The following is a 12316-nucleotide window of genomic DNA, read 5'->3' as shown; positions in this document are numbered from 1 at the left end:
GCAAGGTACTTAGTTTCCCACAGCTTCCCAAACTGACCCAAACTAGATATTGCCCCTATGTCCCCCTGAAAGCATGAATTTGCAATTGCACAACTCCTTTCCATAAACATCCTCACTGCCTTGTCTCACATCACAGATGTATCTACTCCTGAATTTTAGCATACATGATCTCACAGCTACCTCGAATTTACTGTGCCTGCTAATTTTTCCTAGAGCAGTAATTACTTCAAAATATCTTTTCATCATTAATGTTAGTGTTGTATGTGATGTAGAAATATTTCTTTTACCATGTATTTTTTAAATGTTTAACAAAAGAACATTAACCAGTGATTTTGAGCCTTCTGGTAGATTCCACGCTGGGGACTAGTTTCTGAGGTAGAAAAGATTGATTGGGTTATATTTCTCATTACAGGTACGCCTCGTTCAGAAGAAGGATACAGGTCACATTTATGCAATGAAGATACTGAGGAAAGCAGATATGCTGGAGAAAGAGCAGGTTTGTGGTGTATGAGTCTCCTAGATTTCAAATGTAGACTCTCTAGAAAATTACCTAAGGTCTTTGTGACAGATATTATTTGGTCATATTTTCTACTTCAGAGGTCCTACTAATTGTACAGTGGTCCAAAGCATCTACAGCATTGCTGCCAAAGTACAAAAGAATAAGTTAAGACAAAAGGTGATGTAACGGTATTTAAAAAAATGTTTTATGTACAAACAAAATGAATAATGATGATTTTTTTCTCTGTTCCTTTACCAACACAGACCTTATAGTACTTAATCTGTAAAACTACATTTCAAGGAAAATGTCTCTTGAAAAGTAAGCCAAAGTAAAAAAATTGATATTTTCTGTTGATGATTAGACACCATCGGATGTCACATTGTTCATTGACTTTTTGGGTTTTTTGTTTTGTTTTTTTAGCTGGTTATTGTCTTATTTTGCTTTGCTTTCTTTTTGTCAGTTTGGTTTTCACTCACTTTTTAGTTAACAATTCACTGCACATTCTTGGTAGGATACAGGAAGTACTTAAGTACAAAGCAAAGAAATCAAGATAAAAGAGGACTTTTCCTTACCAATCCAAACTTCACCCCCATCATTTGCTCTTGTATTGCATTTCACTGCAGTGGTATGGGTACTTCATTTTTGTCTTTGCACAAACTTTTTGTCTCCTCAAGTCTGTGCCATGAATATAAGGAACTAAAGGAGCAGGATGTTCTGGACTGCAGCCAGGATATGTGTGGCCCTCTGGTTGAAGCCCTGCCCTTATTTCATAATCTGATGTGGCAAAGAGGCTGAGCTCACACTCTCCATTTAGTTTGAGGCCCTCTTCCCTGGAGAGCATTTATCTGCTGTAATTTTCATTGTCTGATTTGTTCAATGGAAAGCAATTACCAGACACAAATACAAGAAAATTACAGTTTTCCTCAAGCCTGATTGCACTGTGAGAGGTTTTAACACTCTATATTACAGTTACATTGAGGAGAGTGGAAAGAAATATGTTCTAACAAAACCAGAATGAACTAGATAAAGTCAGGAGTGCTTGCTACAGAGAGAGAAATCATTGTCCTGTGAAAAGATTACATTTGTGTAAAGGTGCACCTGGCCAGTAGAAATGAGGAAGAGATGCAAAAAGACTGTTTGCTGCTTATTGGAAGTAAACCTCAAAGCTGAAATAGTGGTACATATTTTCTCTCCAGAAGTTGTTTTATGGTGTATCAATAATGAAGATCTTAGAACTGTCAAGAAATTTTTTTTTTCATGCACGTGTCTTTCATTTTCCTCCAGGATGAGAGTATGGTCTAGTTCCAGTGAATTCATGGGGTAGCTCTTCTCCATATTTTTTCAAAGCCTCAGCTGGGACCAGAACATGCTAAGCAATGTCAGACATTCCCAAATACACTTGCCTGGAACCAACATCAGCAGCAGTGGTGGCCGTTATCAGTTCTGGGCCACCATCATTCACATCACTTTAAGGAATGGCTCCATCTTCTATTCTCTTTCCCTGCTCCTTGAATAGCCCAGTACCCTTACTATTTTTGCACTGCTTTAGTACTGGCCACTGAGCTCCTTGCTATCTGTTGCATTCTGCAAGGGCTGAAACTCGTACGAGCCCTTTTCCCACTTGGCAAAGGCCCTTGCCATGCAGTACAAGTGAGGTTTGCCATGTACAGGTGTAGGGGCAGTTGCTGTGAACCATCTGGAAGGGATTCATGGACCAGCAGCAATGTGTCCAATGTGGGATTGGGAACTGGACGCTAGTTCACTGTAAGTTAGGCATTTTCTCTCTTTACAGTGGTAAACAAATCCATTTTGCAGGAAGTAGTTAGATGCTCTGTCACTCTTGCTACAGAAGGTTCCTCAGACTTATATTGCCAAGTTTAGACTGAAAGATCTGTATAGAAGTAGCTATTATCTCTTTATTTTCTCATATACCTCTCTAAGGAATCTGGTAACTTCTGACAGTAATCGTAACAGCATTTACTATTTTACTTCCTGGTTTTTGTGGTCTTTAAGACGTTCTGTCCTTTTCCAGTAATTTTGACAGTATTTGCACCTTGAAATTTCTGTCTGAGGTTGCAGTAGGGACACTACTGCATAAAGCTCTGGTCCGCTCTAGCCTTTGTTTTTTAATGTTCCTATTTTACTTTAGGGTATAGTATAACAGGGAGTTGCACTGTTCCACTAGCTTTGTCAGTTCTTTGCAATAAACAAAACCAGATTTAACAAGCTACACTCTGTTTCTAGAGGTGGTTTCAGCAAAGTTGTGTGAACAATTATTTTGAACATTGCATTGGCTTCTGTGGGTTTTTGGTGGGTATTTTGTGAGGATTTTATAGGGTAAAAAATTGTGAAATGTGTGACTGTGAAAAGAGCATGAAAAAGAGTTTCTTTGCCAAAGATCACAAAAAATATATTGTAGTACTAGGAACATAATATGGTGTTCCTTGTTGAAATATATAACAAGTATTTTAATAATATTAAATTTTAAAAAAACTTTAGGTGGCCCATATCCGAGCAGAAAGAGATATTTTGGTTGAAGCAGATGGAGCCTGGGTAGTGAAAATGTTTTATAGCTTTCAGGATAAAAGAAATCTTTACCTGATCATGGAGTTCTTACCTGGAGGTAAGCGGTATATTATGGTTTTACATGCTACAAATACTTTTTACATAGCTTTTGTATTCAGCTTCGTTAAATGTTAGAAACAAGCATGCTGTGTAATTTTTGATAATAAAAACTTTTAACACTATTTCAAATGAAGTCACAGTAATGTAACTATTCCTGATTTTTAGGGGAAGGAGAAAAGTTATGCAGGGGTGTTAAAATAGACTTGTATTAAATAACTTTTCTAATCCAATATTCTGCTTTTTTACTGCTTGAAGCTATTAACAGTAAAAACAAAACAAAAAAAGCACCCCACTCCTGTTTAAACAGTTTATTTGTGCTATGTATCTATTTTATGTTAAAATTAATTATTTCTTCCTGGCATATCCAATTAAATTCCCATTTAGGATTTTCTGCAGTTTTGCATCTAGTTTACTAAAAAAGTATTTTGGGTTTGTAGGTCGTTGCAGTAATAATTTTATAATAAGTAACTATAAGGCCAGTTACAAGGTTAAATTTGGACTCCACTGGGGTTTCATGTAGAATTAGTCTTGTGATTAAAATGTTCTGATTTCTAAGCCATATCTTCTTCTCTTTGATTAGGTGACATGATGACCTTACTAATGAAGAAAGACACATTATCAGAAGAGGAGACACAGTTTTACATTTCTGAAACTGTATTGGCCATAGATGCTATTCACCAGCTGGGATTCATCCACAGAGATATTAAGCCAGATAACCTTTTGCTGGATGCTAAGGTATGTGGTGTGCACATAAACTGCCTGTGCTTTAAACATTTACAGTGGTGTTAATAGATGGGAACAGTAGTACCACACTCATGACTTAAACTAGCTGGAGTTACAGGCAGAAACTGGTCACTATCTTTTCCTTGTAGAACAACAATGTACTTAAACAAAGCAAAACCACCCTTGTTGTTGTTTTTGTTTTGTTGATTTTGTATTTTTTTTTTTTGGAAAGCCTTTTAGCCCTTTTAAAGCTTTTAAAGGCAAGCCTTTTAACCCCCTTAGGGTTTCTGGATGCTCATATTGATGCACATTAAGAACTGATACATTTAGTTACTTCAAGGCAAATGGAAGTATGAAATGTTCAGGCAATGCTAAGTAATGACTTCAACTCCTATGCTTCTCATTTAGTTTATTATCTGCTCGCCAGCGGAAACATTCTGTCAGACTGACTAAAGTGAGACATGAAATGGACGTGGTGAGCATCATACACAAATCTGTGGACTGTGCATTGATGTCTGGAAACTGATTAAAGCTAGGTTACCATCAAAACAAAGTGAAGGAATTGTCCCGGAGGCTTTCTCAGTCTTAGTGGTATCCAGTTCTAAACAAGAACAGGCAAACTAGCTGCCACCAGCTGTTGCGGAATTGTAGATGTAATCATTCCCAGGGGAAGGTAACCTGTTTGAGACAACACATAGTCTCACACTACACCAAGATTTAGTAATTTTTGCATACTCGTCCGAATTCAGTAGTGCTATGCAAGTCCATCATGGTCTGAGAAGGCACATGCAGTTGTTAAAACTTTCTTTTTCAAGCACTACCGTTCTGAATGATATTTTCATCTTCTCTGATTGTGTTTTGGGGTTTTTTTTAGGGTCATGTAAAACTGTCTGATTTTGGGCTATGCACAGGTTTAAAGAAAGCTCACAGAACTGAGTTCTACAGGAACCTTACACACAACCCGCCAAGTGACTTCTGTAAGTATAAGGTGTCCTAGTTAAATATGTAAATAGGTTTGAGCTGCAGCTGTGCCACATCGTAATTTATTTCACTGGGATAAGCAAGATTGATCAGGCTGATTGCAGTGAACTGGAAAACTGGAAATGCATGTTTGCCAGGACAGGGAGGCATTTCATAGGAAAGAAATGATGACTCCTGCAGTGTTTACATATTTTTGCACATTTATACACAGATACAAAAATGCACAATGTAAATGCATCTGTATTTTAATCTATTTTTCGTAACAATGTTAGTGAAGTTACAGAAATGCTCTTTCACAAGGGACATGGGTTTCATATGCCAACTTAATGAAGTCAGTGACAATCTCATTAAGGTTTTCATAAGAGTAAGGTTATTCATCAACACACCTTGGTGAGAGATCCACATTAGCATTTGATTCTATAAATGTAAAATTCCTCTGCAGTTCTTCTTGAATTCTTCACTTGTTGCTTAAAAAAAAAAATCCGTGTCTGAATATACGTTGTCAGCTGCAACAGTAAGTGCTGCTGATCTCAGATCAATCTGTAAAACTTTTAGCAAGTTCTAATTTAGAAATGCTGATCATGTGTCCTAGTTACAGGAGTTTCAGCTCCAACTGGACAGTAGTTATTCATTAAAATTTTCCTGTATTCAGTTATAATGAAGTATTTGTTTCTAGACTAAAGGATTCTTAAAGATACCAAATAGTTATTCTTTGAAAACAGAATGTTATCAATCTTTTAATTCTCACAAATGCATTTATCATCTAATAACAATTTTGTAAATTAGCATTTCAGAATATGAACTCAAAGAGAAAAGCAGAAACATGGAAGAAGAACAGACGACAGCTGGTAAGTTAATAGAATTATGTATAACTTTTTTTGCTTTTAAACTAGTTACAGAGAACATGAAATAAAAACCTCAGCATTAATACTACTAGTTTTTAAAAACTGAAAGGCACTTATCCATTACCCATGTCACTCTGTTCAAGCTCCCAAAATTGCAAGTAACTCAAAAGAAGGTGGTCTAGTGATTCCAGTGTGGAATAGCTCAGAGATCATGATGGCTTTTTCTGTCCATTTCCAGAGCTGTGACTAGCAAGACCCTTCTTTTTCTGTATGCCTTTGTTTCCTTTATGAGCATCTGGACAAACAAACCTGAGCAAAGCTGTGTCTTGAGCAAAGTTTATCTTCTAGACTGACCTGCTATTAACACTGTGTGTGAACTCCTGGATTTAATTCCTGCAGTTCAGTGTCAAAAGAAGATGTGTAGCTGCATAGTTCTTTTCCAGAGAATTAGGGGGAAAGCTTGTTTGTCCTTCTGCTGGATGGGAATACGAAGAAAAGGCAGTGGGGAGGATATTGCACCAGAGTTCCGCAGAGTGGGTTTATAATTGCAGAGCCACAGAATCTTCAGGGTTGGATGGGACCTCCAAAGATCATCTATTCCAACATCCCTGCCAGAGCATTTTATGAGTAGTCAAAAAAATAATGGGAGATCTGGAATTAACAGAATCAAAGGAAACTATCTGTCAGCCACAGGATTTCAGAATTTCATCCCTGCTCATGATTTTCACCACAAGCAGTTACAAAAATCTGTTTTGAAATTTTGGAAGTTTTTGTTCTGCACACGGTTTAAAAAGTAATATGCTGCAGTATTATGAAAAAGCCCTTGGATTGTTTTTTCTTTCCTCATGAGACATGATGAGATTAGATTGTAATCCATGGCCAAACTGGTTTTGGTGGACTTTTTTGGTTTTGCATTTTTGTTGGGTTTTGGTTTTTTGTCTTCACCTCTCCCCCATGTAAAATTTTCCATTGGTAAAGAGAAATTCACAGATAGCAGGAATATTCTATGATTTAAGAGGATGGTTTCCGTTTACTTTCAAGGTTCCCTGTTTACACATGCGAAAGAATAACATTCTTGGGCTTTTAGATACTGTGAATTCTCAAATTAAGCATTCTTTTCCATCCAAATAACAAGACCAATATACATGAATTCCCAAGAAAAGAGGATTTTGCATTGTAAAAATATAGTATTTATCTTCTAAAGCGTTTATTTTTTTTTCTCCAGGCTTATTCTACTGTTGGAACCCCAGACTATATTGCACCCGAAGTATTTATGCAGACTGGATACAACAAGCTGTGTGACTGGTGGTCTTTGGGAGTGATCATGTATGAAATGTTAATAGGTATGTTAAAGACCCCAACTTAAGAATCATTTAAAGGATTCAAAGGTAACATAAAAGTCTGATCCCCTGCATAGTGGAGGTTCCAGAACTTTTGATTCATTTCTACCTAAAGTAAGCCCCAAATTGATCTTCTGGAGAATTGTGATGTCCTCTTACCTTTCCAAGAAGACAGCAAGCAATGATGCTTCGATTAGTTGTATCAGTGAATTAGTGTTCCCTATTAAATATTTTTGAGGTTCAGCCTCACTGCTTGCAAGGAGCAAAATAGCTTTTAATGTTGTATTACAAAAGATAAAATCTGTGGCTAGTACTGCTTGTTAGATTTGTGAGCTGTAGTGGTAAAAGCAGGGGTCCAGGTCACTTTTCTTGTTAATTTTCCTATTTCTTTGTGCAGGGTATCCACCTTTTTGCTCAGAAACGCCACAAGAGACGTATAGGAAAGTTATGAACTGGAAAGAAACATTGGTATTTCCTCCAGAGGTGCCCATTTCAGAGAAAGCAAAGGATTTAATTCTAAGGTCAGTAACAAAAGCCCACTTCCAGCTACTCATTCAGACGTAGTCATCTTCCATTAGAACTTTCTGTTCTGCATGAAAGAAGCTTTAGATTAGAGGAAAAGGTGGTTTCTTCTGTGTTGCTGCTCTTGATGGATTGACTTCAGTCTTTTTCCCTTGCCATTTGTTTACCGTGAAGGAATAAGCTATTACGATCTTGATTTGTACCATGGCACCAGGAGAAACAGAACAGACAGCAGATATAGCAGGAAAAAAAAAGTGGAGGGGGAAAAAGGGATTAACATAATTTTTCCCTCTTCTCAGAGGAAATTGCAGCATTTAGCGCACTGAACAGAAGTCTTTGGATGTCTTGGGTTTACTCGCTTTTCCCAAAATGACAGTTTTTAATCCGTTTGGTTTGCATTGAAGTTTTTTGGGGAGGTTTTGGTGTCAGAGTCAGGCAGAAACTTCCTCTGAGGTTTAGGGAGGGGGGAAATGTGGTTTGTGGTTTTTCTGTTTGCTGTTTTTATTTTTCCCCCCAAAGGTAACATTACAAACTTACACAATTTTGTGACAGGCAAAAATAGAAATGTACTTCATAGGCAGAGCCAAGAACTAGAATGTGTTATTAGTTTAAGCAGTGCTCCAGTATCATACAACAGAAATAACAAATACAACAGTCATTCTTAATCCAGTTACAGTGATACTGACCATGGAAAATAATTATTGCTAATTCTCATTAATAAGTTTGTGCTTAACAGTTTTATTACATCTTCAGGATGTATTTCTCTAGTGTTTCACTTAACCTGTCCTGCCTGTTGTCAGCATCTTGAGTTCTTTGCTGGAATAAGTGTTCCTGTTGAGGATTTCTTCCTCCTTCCCAGTCTTGCCTGTGTTTGGGGCATTTTTAGATATTTCAGGCAGTTCGGTTGTTAACATGTCTTGCTCGTGAATTTACTTATAGAGTGACTACTTGAATTTATTAGTTTTTCTCCATAAATGGAATGAGTTAGCATCTTTAGTTATAGAAAATTTACTAAAATGGGGTCAAATCAGCAAGTTAGGCAGCAAACACCTGGGCATTGGGTACCTTGTCATTACAGCTTGGACAATGTATATTTCTACTTAAAGGAAGATACAGACAAAAAATTCTTCATTTGTATGGATACAAATAAACCAAATTAAAGTAAACTTACGTTAAAGCAAAACCTGACAAATCCCGAGACCTGGTCTGACTAACTGTTGTTACAAGGTACTTGGCATCAGCCAACAGACTGGGCTGCAGTTTGAAATACTTGCAGGTTTGGGTTTGTTTTTTTCTCCAAATGACACTCAACTACAAGTCTGTAAGTGGAGGCAGTTTATAGCCTAACATGCTACATTAGTGTTGAAGATCTCCCTAACTAGGGAGAAGGTGACCTTTTTAGAATTGCAGTATATTGATGTGAAAAGTGGTTTGCAAATCTGGGTAATGTGATGGTACGGAGAGATGGTGAGTTCAAGATAACTAAGTCAACAAGAAGAGGCTTTGCTCATCTAGGCAAACAGGATTTCATTTAACAAAGGCCAGCTGACCTTTAGAACAACAGGAGGCCCACACCCCTACACTACCAAGTACTGCCCACTTCCCGGAGGTTGTCAGGTGACTCCACACTTGGCAAGACCAAGCTTTTTGTTTGACATGAGCATTTTTTTCTTGTTATTGTAAACCTCCCTCTTCGTGTCACTGTGATACCTTTTGCCATCCTCAGAGAGACTGCAAGGGCACTGAAAAAATACAGAGCAGTTGCATCTTTGCTGGCACACACAAAACACAGCTAGGATGTAATGAGCTCCTAGGCTAATCATCGGCATGCTCAGCATCTCCTTGGTGAATTCAACAAATTCCTTATGTCACTGAGTTGCTGTCAGAGAGCTTCCACCTCCCTGTTTTTCTTCTTTAGGATTTTATGCTTTTCCTTGTTGGTTTCTTTCCACCTGCCTATTTGAACAGGTAACATTCCTCTTCTCAACAGTCCTACCTCTGTCTTCAGGTTCACTTTTTTCTTTCTTGACTCAATGAACTTTCTTACAGATGTTTCTCATAAATTGAGAATTTCGTCTGGAGTCTGAGAAGAGGTTATGCAGCTGGGCCATATCGGATATAGACCATGGGTCTTTGTACCACCAGTACCTGGACCTCTAAGGCGAGGGAAGTGGGGGTGACTGGTAGAATAAGGACGTGGTGTGTTTTGAATGTGTCTGGCTCACTGTGTTTTCAAAATGGGACATCAGAGAGTAGTCCTATTTCACTGAGTCTTAACCGTTCCTGCTAGTTTGATTTTGAAACGTAGATTTTAAATAGTTGAGAGCATGCAAAGTTTTTAGTGGTAGGGACTTAAGCCTTTGTTCCAAACTAGCTTACAGGGCTAGAACTTGCTGCAGCTTTTCAGAAACCTTCAAGATAAGGATGCAACAGTTTATAAAAGTTACTGTCATTGTAGCTTTTTGTTTCGGGGCTCCAACAGTATCCTGCTTCTGCTATTTCCTCTCTCTCCTAGATGCAGCAGGCTACTTTTTTGTTACCCCAAGTGATGGAATAATTTGAAAGAACTTCCTCAAGTTCCTGATATAGGATACCATGGCAGTTTCATTTGGTGTGGCATCTGTCTGTGTTTCTTATAACATTGCCTGTATTTTTTTTTTCCATTTTCAGGTTTTGCATCGACTCAGAAAATAGAATTGGTAGCAATGGGGTAGAAGAAATAAAAAGTCATCCATTTTTTGAAGGAGTGGACTGGGGACATATCAGGTACATATACATACACATTTTATAGAGAGAATAAAAGCCATGAAAGAATGTAATGTATTGTAATATCAAGGACGTGATAATAAATTTCCAATTTATCTTGTATTTTGAAAGGCAGCTACTGACAGTAGGTGTGTGACAGCAACATTTTTCAAGGCTTGCTGATATTCATAGTTCTGGTCAGAGTTTGAGATACCTTATATTGCCCTAGAATGCCCAGAATGGAAAGAAACTGTGGTAGGGTGGCTGTATTATTCCTGATGTATGCTCTGATAGCAACAGAGAGTTCCTCTTCCAGTATTAACATGCTCTGCAGCTATTGCTGTATTTGACTTTTTTTGTAGTAGGAACACATGAAAAGCAATCTCTGTTCCAAAAATGCAGGGGAAATAAATGAATGAAGAGGAGAGGCAGCAAGTAAAAGTAAAACACAGGGCATGTCTTTACTGCATGCTGCAGATACTACTCCTGAGTCAACTGGTATGTCTACAGAACACTGGGCAGAGGCACTAACTCACCTCAGTCATAGCCTCTAGCCAAATTCTGCTAAAAAGCCTGGGTATTTCTACCAAAGCCTGGGTAGAGGTCCTAGCAGAGGCAGCCGTACCAGTTCCAGCCTGAGCTTGTGCCTGGAGATTGAGCTACATTTGCATGTACCCAAAGTTGTAACACCTTTAGAGCAGACTTGTTGAGATACTTTCAGCTGATAGGGTGGCTACTGTTCACCTCTGGAACAGAGGAAGTAGTCTCCTTTTTTGGTAATATTTCAGTTTTCTATGTGAAAATCCATACTGTGGACGAGCGACTGTCCAGCTCTTGTACTTACCATATCCTCCGGTGCAAAAACCTCATTCAACTTATCTTTTTTAGTGTGGGAGACATTAATAAGCACCAAGAGCGCTAGCTTATCTAGTCATGCCACATTTTGCAACCTGACAAAACAGTTTCCCCATTCCACCCATACGAGGATTTCACTGTAACTGTAATAATTCCAACTGTAACAAGTTTACAGGTATAAATTAATAACTTTCCTACAGTGAGGTGTTGCAGTTTGAATGCTTTCGTAGGACAGATCACTTAAGCAATTTTGAAAACCACCTTAACACTTTTTAAAGGGCTGCCTAATTGTTGAGCTAATAAAACAGTAACATGTCAGAGCCAACCTATTTTGAATGAGAGATAATGGTGACTGAGCATCAGAAATAGCTACAGTTGAAAGGTATTGGGATGAGGTCCAGGCTGATGTGCCCTGGAATTGAAAAGTAACACATTTGATGGCTTCAAATGCAAGTAAAATCCTGTTCAACTGGGTAGGCTGAGTTTATGAAATAAAGGTAACCACAGTGATTCTTGGTGACGACCAAGATCACAGCAATAGCTATGTGGCAGGTAAGTGTGGAATGCAGCTTCAGTTAGTGGGAAAATTGTTTTCTCCAAGTTTGCCAAAAGATGCTGATGCTAGATAGGAATCTAATAAATCTCCACATGATGTCAGCAAACAGGCAAGTCAGATACATCTCTGATGGACTCAGTGGAGCCTTAATGCTTTAAAATAATGGGATGTTGTAACTGTAAAAAGCTAAGTTAAACAAAACTGGAACTTAGTGTATATTTTCCTAGTATTCACTGTCTGACATTTATTTCTGCTTGCAGGGAAAGACCAGCTGCAATTCCTATAGAGATCAAAAGTATCGATGATACTTCCAACTTCGATGAATTTCCCGAATCTGATATTTTACAGCCAGGTAAGACCGTCATTATAAATCCCAAACTTGTATCTACAACATGCCAGAATACTCCACAGATGCTTTTGTTGTTGTTTATATTCATTTTTTTATATACTGGTTAAGGTAATACAGACTTGATCCAGAGACTTGACTTCAAATACAAACAAAAACCTATGATCTCTCATAGCTTCTGCTTTCCTCAAACTTTGTCAGCACAGGGGTGGGGGAGGAAGCCCACAGATTTTAACAGTTCAATTTATTACTAAAAGTGGTCTGCATAGATAGTGAGCA

At 38.0% G+C, this 12316-nt stretch overlaps 1 protein-coding gene across 3 annotated transcripts in view; it reads left to right on the top strand.

Moving 5' to 3' along the window:
• The window catches only part of STK38L (serine/threonine kinase 38 like), a 54649-nt gene that overhangs the window by 31975 nt on the left and 10358 nt on the right, over window positions 1–12316 (top strand). For all 3 annotated transcript variants that reach the window (XM_062008612.1, XM_062008603.1, XM_062008597.1), the window contains exons 5-13: window positions 413–496; window positions 2999–3122; window positions 3705–3859; window positions 4722–4824; window positions 5615–5676; window positions 6899–7016; window positions 7411–7534; window positions 10206–10301; window positions 11952–12043. In XM_062008612.1, the coding sequence (XP_061864596.1) occupies window positions 413–496; window positions 2999–3122; window positions 3705–3859; window positions 4722–4824; window positions 5615–5676; window positions 6899–7016; window positions 7411–7534; window positions 10206–10301; window positions 11952–12043 (958 nt within the window). The remainder of the gene's footprint in view (window positions 1–412; window positions 497–2998; window positions 3123–3704; window positions 3860–4721; window positions 4825–5614; window positions 5677–6898; window positions 7017–7410; window positions 7535–10205; window positions 10302–11951; window positions 12044–12316) is intronic.

Source organism: Colius striatus, chromosome 1 (assembly GCF_028858725.1).
Source record: "Colius striatus isolate bColStr4 chromosome 1, bColStr4.1.hap1, whole genome shotgun sequence".
Taxonomy (NCBI): Eukaryota; Metazoa; Chordata; class Aves; order Coliiformes; family Coliidae; genus Colius; species Colius striatus.
Note: the sequence above shows the minus strand (reverse complement) of the source record. Positions and strands in the feature narration are given on the sequence as shown.